General features: G+C 36.6%; 1 protein-coding gene across 1 annotated transcript in view; it reads right to left on the bottom strand.

Annotated features, from left to right (window-relative positions):
- Positions 1-16,091, bottom strand: part of AK9 (adenylate kinase 9) — a 79,974-nt gene that overhangs the window by 59,151 nt on the left and 4,732 nt on the right. Inside the window, exons 5-11 of the mRNA XM_075414232.1 lie at positions 12,833-12,885; positions 12,652-12,748; positions 9,437-9,549; positions 5,659-5,814; positions 4,824-4,949; positions 3,211-3,285; positions 1,667-1,765 (exon numbers count right to left, since the gene is read on the bottom strand). Of these exons, the coding sequence (XP_075270347.1) occupies positions 1,667-1,765; positions 3,211-3,285; positions 4,824-4,949; positions 5,659-5,814; positions 9,437-9,549; positions 12,652-12,748; positions 12,833-12,885 (719 nt within the window). The remainder of the gene's footprint in view (positions 1-1,666; positions 1,766-3,210; positions 3,286-4,823; positions 4,950-5,658; positions 5,815-9,436; positions 9,550-12,651; positions 12,749-12,832; positions 12,886-16,091) is intronic.

Genomic DNA, 16,091 nt, shown 5'->3' with positions numbered 1-16,091 from the left:
TTTAAATTTTATTTCGTAAAAATAGTACTTAAAATAGTTCCTGTAGGCTTCATTTATTATTTTTAGAAGTTTAAAACACTAAAGAGGTATGAAGCAGCCATTTATTGAAGATGACAGAAAATGGCCTGGCCATGATTTCTTCTAAAGGGGGTGAAGAAAGGACCACGATGGGGGGGGGAGGGGGGGGGGAATAGAAAGGCCAAAACATCCCTTTTAGGCATGCAGAAATGTCATGTGATAGAGGAAGTTTAATAGACCTTTTATAGAAGGTGAATAGTGAGTGAATCCTAAAGTTTATGGTGATTCTAAATTATTCATAGTAGTACAGACCAGTGCTGGCTGTGAAGAACCACAGGAGGACTTTCAGAATCTAGGAAGCCAGGCGTTAAAATACCAGTTTTACACAGACAATGATGAGTTGTCATTGACTGTCACTACTCAGGAATAGATCTTGGAATTGCAATACATATTTCCGTGAAAACATCTGATCAAAGCCCAAGAGCAGTCAGAAAAATAACCTGAATGTTAGGAATGTTCAGCAAAGAGAAAATAGAAGATAAAGGTTTATTTTTTTATTGTATAAATCCTGCCTTCGTCTTTACTGCTATGTGCATTCTGCTACCCTAATCTCAAAAAGTATTCAGTAGAATTGGAAAAGTTTCAGAATAAGGTAATATGACAGATCAGTCACACAAAAATATTTTAATCTAAGAAGAAATAAGACAAAGTAGACTGGAACTCTTCAGTCCAGGAACAAGACCTCTACATAAGAACAGGACAGAAGTCTGTAATCAGGAGTTACTAGAGGGCAGACACAGAGAACAAAACTATTTACTGACTTTCGCATATCGACAGCTAGAGGACACTGAGCTTAAACGTGTCACGTTCAACACAGAGGGAAGCAATTCTGTATATAATGTCCAGTTAAGCTGCGGAACTCCTTGCCTCCAATACTGTGGATGCTAAAAGCTTACAACCTCTGACACAGAAAGTCCTTCACTTGTGAATTTATCAGGGACTGAGAAAACAGAAAAGTGAAGGGGGAGCTGTTTCTCTGAAAATACGTGGCAGGGTCTCCCAGTTACAGTATCATTCATATATCCAAAGTTCTGTTTAAGAAATAGGAAGATGACTGCAAGTGAATACAGGTGAAGATATTTATGTAAAGACTGTTTTTCAGTTTTATTTGCAAGGGACACAAATTGTAATTGTCATGATTCAGAAAAATTCAGCACTAACTTGTCATATTTCTAATTAATTACAGAAAATATAATATATGTGATTTCAGCTATGCAGGATATTGCTAAATTTGTATTAGCATGTGGTTTCTCATTCAGGAAAACAGTGAAGACTGAGCTAAGAGTCAGCTGCTGAAATTTTTTCTTTTGGCTAAATTTTCTTTATTTTGTTCAAAATTTTATTATAATCACCTAACTTTTTTTTTAATTACAGACTTTTTTTTCATATTCTTTAAAGTGGATTTCAGTCCCAGAATTATCTTAAATTCACATTTCTAGAAAATCATGGCTCAAAAAATGCCCTTATTGCATGGTAAAACAAACTGGCTGCTGTGAAACAAAGATGTTGTAATATAAGCTTACAGCAGAAAATAAAAAGTATTTTTATAATTCTTACATTCAATCACATTTTAGAAAAGCACACTTACATTTTCCAGTCCCTCCAGTATTTCTTCTTGCTGACTTTGAAGTCTAGTTACAGGAGCTCCGTTTCGAACACCCAGAGACTGAAGTCGAACTAACACTGACTGAAGAGAAAAGAACTCTTGACTTAGTACCAATCAAAACTGCTTTTATGATCTGAAAGGACCCCCAAAGTATTTTTAAAATTGTAACTTATTATTTAAATAATGGCTACATATACACTGAGGCCCAATTTCTAGTTTGGAGTCATGCTAGTTATTCAGCTGAGTTTTAATAAGCTATTTGGTAGATACAGGCAATGCAAAATGCCGAATTACAGCCTTTATATCTCCTCATTATGCTGTGAATCCCAAGCCTTCTAAAGGAATAGGCTCTGAAGGATTCTTTCTCACAAAGCAGTGGAAGTATTCAGAGGAGCTCCGCTCTGAAAAGGACAAAAATCTGTTTAGATTATGCATACTTCGAAGTAATACAACTTTGTGTATCTTCTATTTAAAAAGATACTTAAACCAAATGTCTGCCAACGAGAATCAGATGTTAATAAATTTAATTGAAATGTTTCCTGAATGTAATCCTTCTTGAATGCAAGTGTTCTTCATATTAAAAAGCAAATTTTGTCATGTTTGGACTAGTTTCGTAATAGGTCTTTGCCTTACAGGTAAAATGGTTGGACTCATTACACAACTTGATTGCCTTTACTATAAATCTTCTGTTGTAATGTTCACAAACAGATCATAAATAAGGAAATCTGATGTCCCAACTCTGCAAAATTAGTGGGTTTTTTTTCCCATAGGACTACTCTTCATAGCAAAGTTAATCATAAATTGAAATAATACTTATAGAACTCTAATTGATTCAATTTGTTTCAAACAACAGAGGGGAAATGCAGGAGCAGCTCACTTCCTACGTTGTCAAAGACAATCTCTCACTTCATTTTCAACCCCATACTTCTGGTTCTGATTTGAAGTAACTCTAATTTTGGAGTCAGAGTATGTGACTATTTATCTTCAAATTTTATCATTGTAGTTTTTTAATAGAGAGAATGAATTGCTATGCTGTGAGCTAAAAATCTCGACACAAGCACTCAGCAGAATTGTTATATGGAAAAGAAGGAAGCGTCTTTAAAACAATATCAAAGTTCATAAAAATTCTGTCATTATTTTAGACACCAGCATAAATTAAGCCAATTCTGTAAATATATCATACTGAAGATGTTTTAAATTCTCATGTTAATAATGATATTTTACACTAACACACAAAAGAATGCACTAAAACCTGAAGGTTACAATGTATATGAGTTTGTAGCCTGCCTGAAAATATTCTTGTGTAACATAGATGTAAGCCTGGGGGCAGTGCTATGAATCTTAGAGTTGTTTTAATAGAGCAACAAAAGCAAGCATTCAAAGCTTATGTTTTCTAATAGTAATTAAATGGGTTTTATACACTTAAACTTAAAATTTTGCCAACACTGTAATAAAGAAAACAATCCACAGATCTGAGAAATTATTTTCTAATGGAGGTTAATTACATTGGTGCATAGCTGACTTACTACAAAGAGATCATCTGGTTGCTGATTTCCATCCAGTTCAATAAGATACTGACAATCCTGTTCAGCCATTAAGTCCTGTTTGAGAACAAAGACATACTCATCAGTTGAATATAGTCAACCAGATAATGACATTGAAGCTTATTCTGTTCCCATATATATCAAAGGCTGGACTCCTGTGGTCTTCAGCAAAACCAAGATTCATTGTACTGACAACTTATAAAATCTTCTGGAGAGAAACTTTTATTTGGTGATAAATAAATACAGAGAGAATTCAAAAATTGGAGTTACAATGGGTTCAGAAAACAGATTAGATATCATAGTTCAAATGCAAAACAGTTACAAAGAATCTAGATACAGTAATGTTTTGTGTATAAATTCAGCTTCTAATTGTCTAACTACCTTAATTCTCTGTTGGAAAATGGTGATAATGTCAATTAACAGATTTCTTGGAAATACCAGCAATGAAACCAATGTTTCAATTTTGGTCCTGACTTTCAACTTCTGTAAAATTTGAACAATATAGTTGATTTTTCTTATTTTCAATTTTCCCATTAGTAAATAAGATATTAGACTAAAAGAGACATCCCATATCTGTTATTAATGTCTCTATGTGAGGGCTGAGAACACTCACTCTGTTCCTGACAGATGTTGGTCTAACTCTAGCCCTGAAAAAGCCTAGTGAAGGTGACTTCACAACTTTCTATGTATTCTATTCCAGTTCTTCCCTACACTTGTGGTCGGAGTTCATTTTCTTGCATCTAGTCTAAGTCTTCTATAGTATAAATTACATTATTTGGCCTATCTTTGGTAGAAATAGATAAGAACTAATGACTTCTTTCTAATACTCTTCTACAGAGAAGATAATAGATTGTGTTTCTCTTATATACATCCATAATGTTTGCTTTTGCATAACAGGATGACATTTATTGGCTCAGTTTATGAAACTGGCGGGCATAAATAAACAGTAGTTGTCAAGTGCACAGCAAACACAATGCTTTTGCAATTGCTTGTACCAGGAGATTAAAAAAAAAAAAAGAAAAAAGAAAAGAACAAATTATTGTTTTGGACCTGTTCTGGTGCTTTTGGTAAAAAAAAAAAAAAGTAAATCCAACTTTCCTGAACCCAAAAGGAAAGAAAAAAACAGCTGCAGAAATGAAATGGGTGATAAAGCAAACTGACAGGCTAACTATTGGATATATAAATCTGCAGATGATGAAGCAGGTGAGGAAGGGAAATCTGTTGAAGTGGAAGACAATGGATGCAAAGAGCAGTTTTCTTATGGAATTTCATGCTAGAATGGACTACGGTAATGGTGATGATACACTGGGCTCTGCAAATACTTCACTTCCTAGATTTAGTGTGGCAGGTATGGTTTCACTTTTAAAACTCAAAATGGATTACTTTATCTTGATTCCAGAGTAGAAACAACACCTATAGATGACAACTTTCTATCATTGATTTCAGTATGAATTTAAGAACTTGGGGAGATGTTGTAGCATGCCTTGTGCCCACCTCCATACAATAAACTCAAACTAAAAAAGAAAGAAAATAATGCAAGATATTTTAAATAATTTTTTGTTATGCATAATCATATCATTTTGCTTTTTTCTTACTTCTAAAGGATGAAGCATTATATCCTTATACATTCCAACTCTTTCCTCTGCATTTTCAAGAATATCTTCAGGCCTCTGCACTAATTGATGCATAAATTCTGACATCATAAGTGGATCTTCTGCAGTCTGCAGAATGAAAAGTTAAATATTTCAAGATACAGAAATATAATAATGTACTAAACTAATGTTTGTCTTTACTCAAAGGTAGATAAAGTAGCTTTCCAAAGTATTGCAAGGAGTATTAGCCCAGTCATTGCTGACCATGATACTATCCTGATGATGTGTAGTTTCTGCAAGTTTGGAGGAATGTGCCTAGAACTTGCATTGATAAGTCTCTGGCCAGCATTATAAATGAGAACAACTCAACCTGAATTCAAAATTAATACCTTCATAGGAAAAAAAAAATTAATTTGTATTAGTCTAACACCAAAACCAGAAAACAAGCTACTATCCTACCAATACTAGTAAAGTTAGCTACAATAAACAAAAATTAAGAACAATTTTATTTGCTTAGACACAGAAACAGACAATATATAGTCACCATTCTCCAGATACATCCTTTTAACTTACGGCAGGAAACAGTTCACTGAATTCCAAGATAGAGACTGAATTCAGGTTAAGCTATACAATAATCACTATTTGCTGTCATTTAAACCTACCATTTAAGTACAATCCCAAGTCTCTTAGAGCAGAACAGAAACTGAATTAAGATTAGTTCAGCAAAATTAATTCATAATGTAGTATGGTGATATTTTAAAATATCGGCATTTGTTCTGCTTTGTCTAGAGTATATTATAATACTTTGCACTGTTTAGAAGTTAGCAATATGTACCACTTCTTCCTGCTCTTCATTCTCCTCTTCATGCTGATCTTCCTCTTTCTTATGCTTTTCAATAATGTTAGGATCCCACTGGTTCCTCTGATATACCTGCCCTGAATCCGGGTGTTGCCTTTGTCCTGATATTCTCTGGCATAAGTCATAGTCTGAACACTAGCAAGGAATAAGAGACAGGAAATCATGTGTTTATTGTACTGCTGTAATAATATTATTTTTCCTGAAATTGCAGAATGGGGGGGTAGGAGTCTGTTTGGCAAATATTTGGATCATAAACTTCTCCTCCAATAACATTTTAAGTAAACACAAAATTTTCAAAAGCAGCAAATATTAAAGAAAGACTTAAACACTTGCATAATTTTTCCCATCAACACTTTACAGTCCATATCAGGAGTGCAGGCACTACCTGAGCACATTTTACGGTGCAAGTTATACTTTGCAGTATAACAACTCTAGGTGTGGCTTACAGGCAAAAGTATTTTGCAGACAGGCTTGTGATTGCTCTTGCAATTAGTGCCAAAGAGGTTTGGACTTCAGTAAGAGGTCCCAGTTGACTGGAGGTTATCAAATGTGACGCCCATCTACAAGAAGGGCCGGAAGGAGGATCTGGGGAACTACAGGCCTGTCAGCCTGACTTCGGTGTTGGGAAAGGTTATGGAGCAGATTGTCTTGAGTGCCATTACATGGCACACACAGGACAACCAGATGATCAGGTGCAGTCAGCATGGGTTTATGAAAGGCAGACCATGCTTGACTGACCTGATCTCCTTCTGTGACAAGGCGATCCTCTTAGTGGATGAGGGAGAGGCTATGGATGTTGTTCACCTGAACATTAGTAAAGCCTTTGAGACTGTTTCTCACAGCATTATCCTGGAGATATTGGCTGCTCATGGCTTGGACAGGTCTACTCTTTGCTGAGTAAAAAACTGGCTGGAAGTTCAGGCTCCAAGAGTTGTGGTGAATGGAGTTAAACCCAGCTGGCGGCTGGTCACATGTGGGCTTAGTATCGGGACCAGTTCTATTTAATATCTTTATCAATGATCGGGATTAAGGGATCGAGTGCACCCTCAGTCAGTTTGCAGACAACACAAGTTCAGCAGCAGTGTCAATCTGCTTGTAGGAAGGCTCTAGAGAGTGATCTGGACAGGCCAGATTGATGGGCTGAGGCCAACTGCATGAGGTTCAACAAGGCCAAGTGCTGGGTCCTGCACTTTGGTCACAACAACCCCATGCAATGCTACAGGCTTGGGGAAGAGTGGCTGGAGAGCTGCCCGGCGGAAAGGGACCTGAGGATTTTGGTCAACAGCCGGCTGAGCATGAGCCAGCAGTGTGAGCAGGTGGCCAAGGAGGCCACGGCAGCATCCTGGCTTCTGTCACAAATAATCCAGCCGGCAGGAGTAGGGCAGTGATCGTGCCCCTGTACTCAGCACTGGTGAGGCTCCACCTCGAATACCGTGTTCAGTTTTGGGCCCCTCACTATGAGAAAGACATTGAGGTGCTGGAACATGTCCAAAGAAGAGCAACGAGGCTGGTGAGGGGCCTAGAGAACAGGTCTTAGGAGGAGCAGCTGAGGGAACTTGGGTTGATTAGTCTGGAGAAAAGGAGGGTCAGGGAGACCTTATTGCCTTCTACAACTACCTGAAAGAAGGTTGTAGCCAGGTGGGTGTCAGTCTCTTCTCCCAAGTAATTAGTGTTAGGATGAGAGGAAATGGCCTCAAGTTGCATCAGGGTTGGTTTGGACTAGATATTAAGAAAAATTTCCTTACTGAAAGAGTGGCCAAGTGTTGGAACAGACTGCCCAGGGAAGTGGTGGAGTCACCATCTCTGGAGATATTTAAAAGATGTGTAGATGTGGCACTTAGGGACATGGTTTAGAGGTGGACTTGGCAGTATTTGATTTACAGGTGGACTTGATGATCTTAACGGTCTTTTCCAACCTACATGATTCTATGATTCTAATGTTAAGTCAATTTTACTAGGTGCCTCTGACCTCTCAGAGCTCTGCTATTACCCAAAAGCATAGTGCCATTGTCTCAGAGGCTAAAGGAGTTCACCAGTTTGGAAGAGTAAGCAACAGTCATTCCATAAAAAGCCCTGCAGACACAAATTTAGCTGAACATTAAACACAGATAAATCTGCATGTGCTCTGTGGTGGTAAAATTATTAATATTTAAGATTTGAGAGGTTTGACTAAGAAATTTATTGTAACTAAAAGAACATTCCTTTCAACTAAAAGCTAACAGTCTGTGACTGCTTCCACCTCCTCACTTCTGAGCTAAGATAATACCGGATGAGCCATTCCTATAGGCTCCACGGACAGCCTGCTTTCCACATTGTCGCTTTATATGCTGTTTGATTACTTCTTAGAATTGTGGCTGTTAGCAAGCTACTTAAGGAGTCCATTCATTCCAGGGACGGATACTTGGCTTTGTTAACATTGAAATGATTGGTTTTCCTCACCTATTTCTTTTTTTTTTTTTTTCTGAAAAAAAAAAAAGCTGGTTGGGTCTCTGCAATCACTTAGCAGAGAACAAGGAAGCAGAGGGGGAGATGCTGTCTGAATGTTCACTCACTATGATTGTAGTCAATAAAGCTTCTATCTGACCTGTCCTAAATTGTACTTGCATTAATATGCACTTGAAGTCCCTAGATCTTTGACAGGTCATAAGATAGGTATCTTAAAATTCTTCTATGGATTTGGGGGTGGGGCAAAACCAATAATAAACATACATTCTTCCTTTCTAAATCACTAACACCTACACTTCAAACATATATGAAAAAGCTGAGATAACAAGAAAATACTGTAGCTGTTAAGGTTAAATTGTTACAGAAATGGAGAATTGATTTCTATAGAAAATACAGAACTTTTGAGATCGCATTGTTAGCAATAGGCACACTACACTCATTTCCTGAGGTATCCCTTCAAGTATTACACTACTTTAGGATATTTCTCCTTCTACGGTGAGTCATACAGCTGACATGATTGCTATAAGACACAGCACATTTTGAAATAGGGAAGGAGAATTTTGATCAGATATGGTTGTTTTTTCAAAGGTACATCTTCTGTCCTTTTTCTTGGAGAGACAAAATTTCTCTAAATTGGTCTGCTAATAACAGTATTTCATTCTGCCCAGCATTATCTAGAATCTCCCTTCTTCCTTTCTTTTTTATATAATGAAATTAGTTACAATTTTGACATATCTGTTAAAACAGCTTGAACCATTGAAATCAAAGGCAAAATTATTCATTTGACTTAGGGGCAAGGATTTTTAATGAGCATTCAGTCTCAGTCATCTTCCTGGAGAAGAAGATGACATAACTACATGAAGTCAAGAATTCGGTTTTCTTTCTAGTGTAGTTAGTATCACTCTGCTATTTGTACTGTTGCACGTAAAATCATACAAGATCTATTCTCAAGAAGTGGGATTTCTCACTATCTGGTATTAAAATGAAGATTGTCTTTGTGAAGCTGAAAAAATCAAAGCTACCTGAAAAGCAACACAAAAAAATGTTTCTCTCATGTTCTAAGATCTTTCCATGAACATAGGAAAAAACGTTTGAAGTAGGCATTCACAAATTTTCATTATGCATGGTGAAACAAAATATGTCTCAAAAGTAAGTACTGTAAAGAGCTTTGTCATTAAAACAAACATGGACTTAAATCTGGCACAGTGATAGACTAGGTTCATGAACTGAAGCTTAGCATCACACAAACCACATAGATATGACAATTAGAATCAAAATCTAATGACTAGCAAGTTACTGAAGATGACATTACCTTAATGTTAATCAGGAAATCTGGTTTTAATTTTAGATTTTTTATTTTCTTTATTTGCTGTGAAACAGTCATGTATTCCTCTGAGAGAGAAGGAAATCCACTGAGAACATAACCTGCCAAATACATTTTATCAAACATATCTTTTAGATGGTTACGTCAAAGGTAGGACTAGTTATACACATCTCCTCTAAACAACACATCTATTTACTGGCACAATTTTAAACCATGTACATGACATAACACCATTAAAGAAACTGTGCACCCATGTCTACTTCAGATGAAATACAGACAAAAAAAGTCTGTTGTTTTCGAATTAATATAGGACTCACAAAGCTTGTTAGCTCAGCTAAGAAAGAGAAGAAGTATAAGAAATATGTAGTCATTAAAGGATCATACTTGGAGCACCTGCTTCAGGTGCCTAGCTCAGACATCGTGGTGCCTAAAAAGTAACAAGCTTTCAGTGACCACTTTTGCTACTAAACGACTTTCTAAAAGGCATTGCACAAAGTAGCCACTCTGTGATACAAAACATTTTAACTAGGAGTCTAGGCTTTTTATATAGCCTTGAAAAGTCTTTGCTTCTACAGAAGGGAGCCTGAACTCCTCTCTGGGATACGTAGTGCTCCTGGACGTTAAATCCTCTCAAAAGGAGGCACTGTGCACACAGTACGCATATTGGGGCACCCAACTTGGTAAATATCCAGTCACTCAGGATTCACAATGCTGAGTCCTCTTCGGCAAACAGACACAGGCTACGTATGGAAAGCATGGTGATCGTAACACCTTTTTCCTAGTATTAGAGTGCTCAGTCCTACAGATGAACTTGCGCCTTCAAGTTCATAGGAGAGTACTGCAACTACTAATGGCTGCATGCAGTGCAGTAAAACTACTGTATGGCAATGAACTCAATATTCATGAGGCCAGAATGAGACACTAAACGAGAGTCAGGTGAATTTTTTTAGCCTAATAATGAGAATATTCCCTTAGAGAAATGGTGCATGCTCCCAATGCTTAGAATTTTATGTGATAACATTTAAATGCAAGTCTATGCATCACAAAAGAGGTATTAGGACTGAAGATTCCTTCTTTGGGACGCTACTGTCCATAGATACCAAATTTGTAGAAGAGGATAAGCAAGAGAGAGCATAATGTATAGTCATTCCTCTGGGAAATGAAAATCCTGGATGCTAAATGGTTGATACCTTCAGAGAATTCTAACTGGTAGTGAGATGTGGGGAGTCTGCATAGCCTCTGCTTATCAACACAATCTGGATAACAACAGCTGATGTGAGAGGAACAGGAGTGTAACATGGGAGAAGATTATCCCAAACTGTTCTCTGAGAGGGTGTTTGCTCCAAAACTGATAATGTTGTGGGAAGACTAACAATGATGAAGTTTACTTAAGGCAACCATCCACCAGATCAAATACAAACCAGAGGATTACCACGAAACTTCTAAGGAGAGAAGGAGCCATCCTGAAAAGAAGCATTAAAATTTGTGACTGAGGGAAGAGACCTTACAGTGCGAATAAGGTAGAACAGCAGCCCAACCAGGTTTGATGTGCCAGCACTACAGCCTTCTGTCTAGGCCTGACAGAGCAGCCTCCCTGTTGGATGCTGCGAGTAACCTGCGTTTCAACTATGGGGCTGACAGAACAGCATTAAACACATAGTGACCCACACATCGAGTATGTGAGCTCATCCTCACTGGTGTGTGGATTAGTAGACTGTAGGAAATGGCATACACAGACAAAGCTAGAGCACCCACATTTCCAACAGAAAGTGTGCTTAAATAGGTGAACATGCATTCTCAGAAGAGGGAATGTGTGCTTGTAGTTTCCACCCATCTTTAAGAGAGGGTTTGCATGCATAACCAGGCAAGTTTGAGCATACTCTTTGAAATCAGTTTTAGGAGGGTGTTTTGAAATTTGTAGGTGTTTACTAATATTTGGCAAGTGCCTAGTGCTGTGGTTTGTCTGTTTTGTGGCTGATACTGAACCTCCTCGCTGACCACCAGTTCACTGATTGCCAGTTAATTACTTCACATTAATAAATCAGTAAACAACTTTGGTCCTGATTTGGTTTAAATCATGCTAATTGAACAGTTTTCCCCTGTGATAATGATAAAGATTTTTCCTTTGCAAATATTATTTAGGTTAAGATGATATGAACTATCTGGGGAACTCAGATAACACAGACATCGCTTCAAGTTTTATTGAAGTCCTGACATAATGGATTAAGAAACTGGCATTTCTGCTGCTACTTCTTCCCTCAATTATTTTGTTTCCTCATGATCTCCTTTTTCTTATTTCTTCCCTATTCCTCTGCTTTTTGCCTACTGTTTGAAAAGCGTGGTTTCACCAGGTAAGGCTGCATCTTTTGCAAAACTGTCGAGTCTTGGACTAAAGAAAGAATAAAAACCATTGCAACTGAAACCTTATAGAAGCATGCTAGTTTTCAGAGCAGTAGAAACTTAACATTTTCTTGGCCCTATACCTATCTCTCTCCTATAAGGGAAATTTCAAATATAAGTCAGCACCAGAAAAAGAAACTCCATTTTCTTTTACTTTCTTTCCACGTGTTTGTTTTGTCTTGAGGATAGCAGGTTCAGACTGTAGCAAGATCTGCAGCACTAGTCTTAACAGCCTAAATTAACGTAACCTTTCCTCAAAAAGAAGAATTATTACCACTATTCTCATCTAACTTACTCTGAGTCACAATATGCAAAGGGAATAAACATTGTTGTCAGAAAAAAAAAAAGACTGTAATACTTTGCATTTTAAATAATCTGTTTTCTTTATTTTTATTTTAAATGTTTAAAATATTTTTGCTGGTGGATTTTTTTTGTTGTTGTTATTGTTGTTGTTGTTTTAGAAGTATTCAAGCAAAAAAAACAATCTGAATTTTAAATCCTAAAACTTTTCTAACCAGATAGTATTGTCAAATGAGAATCATAGCGACACTTAAAATTTGGGGCAAATTCATTTTCTCAAAATTAACACAACATAGGATTGGTATGACACTTTCTGATCTTCTCTATTGGTAAATTAATCCCTGAATACACCTTCAGTTTGCAGATATTCCACAACCTGAGGAGCACAAGAAAAGATGCTGCTGTCTAATACAAAATAAATGATATTTGAGTGGTAATGGATGCAAACTGTCACAAAATTATAGCTATCTATTCTAAGAAGTTTAGGCTATAAATATACTTACCAAAATGAGCAACTTCTGGTGACTCAATCTTTTTCAGAATCATTTCTGTAACCAGTTCTTCAGAAATACTTTGACCTTTGAAAAGCAATTCTTGACACTAAGGTGAAATGCAAAACACAGTCTTACATAATATGTATTTGTCAAGAACGTGATGAAACTTACTAGAAGATTAGACTTTTACCTTAAGCCCATATTCTGTTTCTTCACGAATATTCATTTGAATTACTTCCAAAGCTGAGAAAGCACATCAGACAATAAAAATAAAATAATTAATAAAATATATTTTATACACAGACATGTACATGCAAAAAAGGAGTGTGCATGTGTGATCTAAGCAACCAGACTATTTTTGAATGAACAGCCATTATACTTAGGGTCATTATTATATTTTGTCCATCCAGAACTTGGTGTCTTCTGGCAGTGACTGGGCAGATGTTTTTCCCTACAATTTAGCCCTATATATACTACAAACAAATGCACAACATCAGCCTTGCATGATTATTTTAACTACTGATTTATACCAAATTCGCATTACTGCTGTGTAATCCAGAGGTGAGTTTTTGAGCTCAAACACTTCCTAAATTTTAAGAGCAACTTTTAGAAAAAGTACTGTTTAGACACACAAAAACCAGTTGTGTGTGTAAAGGGCTTTTAAAAAAGGGCTTTTTAAAAAGGCTTTTAAAACCTACTCCTTATATAGTCTAATTATCTAAAATGAAATCAATATTAAATTTCACACCCATCAATTTCAAAGGCCTGCCCTCAGTATCTGTAGACTGTGACATCATAGCAGAATGATCCTGGAAGTCTTTCACACTTCTATACCATTGAAATAAGCAGACACCCACGAACGTTTTCAAGAATTACCCTGAAGTCTTCATATATGTCATTAATAAACCAGGCCAGGGAAAGGTCCTGCAGCCAGGTGGCTCATGCCTGTACAATTAATATCTTTCTCACCAGAACATAGTGGCTGTTTTCAAACTATTGCTACTAGTAATAGCGACTGCAACACATATTATCCTTCATACTATGAATGGGTATGTTCAGGAGAGCAGTATTTGCCATGGGCCCCAAACTGAGACAGAGAATGTATTAAACAACACAGTCAAGTGAAAATCAGTGCTGTACATGTACCCTGGCCCTGTTTTATTTATGAGTATTGACCTATCCATGGGATAAATGGATAGAAGGTATTTTGTCAAATTACAAAGATGGTGAACATCGTTCCTGTTTAATAATTCTCTAACTTTGATTATTTTTTAAACAAATAACACCACGCAGGACAGATACCAATACATTGGAGCGAGTCCAGTGGAGGGCACCAAGATGATTAAAAGTGTTGAACGTACTAGGAGAAGCCAAAAGAACTGGCCTTGTTCAGCTCTTACTGCTGTCTAAAACTACATGATGGGAAAGCACAAAGACAGAACCACTGTCGTCACACAAGTGCAGATAGGACAGGAAGCAACAAACACAAGCAGGAACATAAGAAACTCCAATGGGGTAATTAGGAAGCAATTTTCCATCACAAAAGTGGTCAAACATTGGAAAGTGTTGCCCAGAGAGGTGGTGGAGTCTCAGTCCTTGGACTCAACTGGACACAGCTCTGAGCAACCTTCTCTAGCTGACCCTGCTTTGAGTGGAAGGTTGGACTCAATGACCTCTGGAGGTCCTTTCTGAGCTATGTTATTCGTGTTTCTGGATGTTGAATTTCATTGTTTCTTTCTTTTTTGATGCAGAAAATGAGAAAAACCTATTAGCAAAAGTGGAAGGAATGTGTGTGTGTACACGTGTGTGGGTACACTAGACAAAAGAAGACTGAAAGAAAAATCATGAGCAAAAGAAAAAAAGAATAATTCTCTGAATCTTCTAGAAATAAGGCATAAAAATGCAATAAGTAAGATTTACATCAGTCATTTAGAAAATCTTTCTAATGGCAAAGACTGTTACAGAGATAATCTGCCTAGAGATTTTTAAAAGCAAATTTGATAGACATTTGTCAGTAATGATTTAAATATGTTCAAACAGTGTGGACTCGTTTAAGTACGTTCCTAAGGTCCCTTCCAGTTTTGGTCTGATATATGTTTTGGTCCAGGTATTAATCTTTTGTTAGAAAATCCTATGAATTAAAAATCCTATATTTACCTAAGTCAAAAAAGCACTTTATTAAAACTGAATTTTAACATATTATAATTCAAAATCTTAAAAATAGGATAAAGATACTTCATGTGAGAAATAAGCCTGTGTATTCACAGGAATATGAAATGCTACACTATCCACTAGAGGGCTTGTATTAGAACAATAAAAAATACTATGGTGCACATTTAAAAGAAAAAAAAATAATGAAAATTGATATGTAAAGAGTTAGTTTATAATCAGAACAACTGTACACATATATACCATAAAAACAGATTTATAGTTTGGTGTCCCCAAAGAGGCACTGAAGAAATTCCTTCATAGTTAAGGTTATTATGTGCTTTCCCTTTTTCTACTTAAAAAGATTATATTAGCCTTCAAACTGGTAGTCTTATGAGGAGCAGCTAAGGGAATTGGGGTCGTTTAGCCTGGAGAAAAGGAGGCTGAGGGAAGGCATTATTGTTCTCTACAACTGCGTGAAAGGCTGTTGTAGCTGGGTGGGTGTCAGTCTCTTCTCCCAAGTAATAGGCAATAGGACAAGATGAAACATCTTCAAGTTGCACCAGGGAAGGTTTAGATAGGATGTTAGGAGGAATTTCCTTAACAAAAGGGTTGTCAAGTGTTGGAACAGGCTGCCCAGGGAAGTGATGGATTGACCATCCCTGGAGGTCTTTAAAAGATGTGTAGATGTGGCGCTTAGGGACATGATTTAGTGGTGGACTTGGCAGTGTTTGATTTATGGTTGGACTGAATGATCTTCAGGGTCTTTTCCAACCTAAATGATTCTATGATTCTATGGCAGATCTGGTGGAAAAGTTTTATTTTTTAATAAAACTTAAATGAATGACTAAAGATTTATGAATTATAAGGTCACGGATACAAAAAAAATTACCAGGGCTTTAAAAATAATTCAGATTTAAAATTTTTTTTTAGTTACTGTTGACAAAACTAGTACAAAAAAAAACTGCCAGAGACTTTATTATTTTTTGTAGGAACCTCTGGTCTTGCTGAGATGCCTTGAAATGAAAAAAAATCTCTAGCGATGTGTTGATAAGGAATAAGATAATGTTGTAATCAACTGGTTTTACTCTACAGATCTTCAAAAATCATTGACGAGAGGAACTGTCAGAAATGGGCATGGATAGCTTAGAAGATGAAACGCTATCTTGTATTCTGGTAAATGCATGAAGGGAGAAATTAACTACATCTTCTGACATAAGCCATCAAATATTTTTGTTTTAGAAATTTGAAAGTGCTAGCTCCCATTCCTCCCATTATTACTTCTACCGATTCAAAAGCTA

Source organism: Opisthocomus hoazin, chromosome 2 (genome assembly GCF_030867145.1).
Source record: "Opisthocomus hoazin isolate bOpiHoa1 chromosome 2, bOpiHoa1.hap1, whole genome shotgun sequence".
Taxonomy (NCBI): domain Eukaryota; kingdom Metazoa; phylum Chordata; class Aves; order Opisthocomiformes; family Opisthocomidae; genus Opisthocomus; species Opisthocomus hoazin.
The sequence above is the reverse complement of the archived record's forward strand: the minus strand, read 5'-3'. Positions and strand labels throughout refer to the sequence as shown.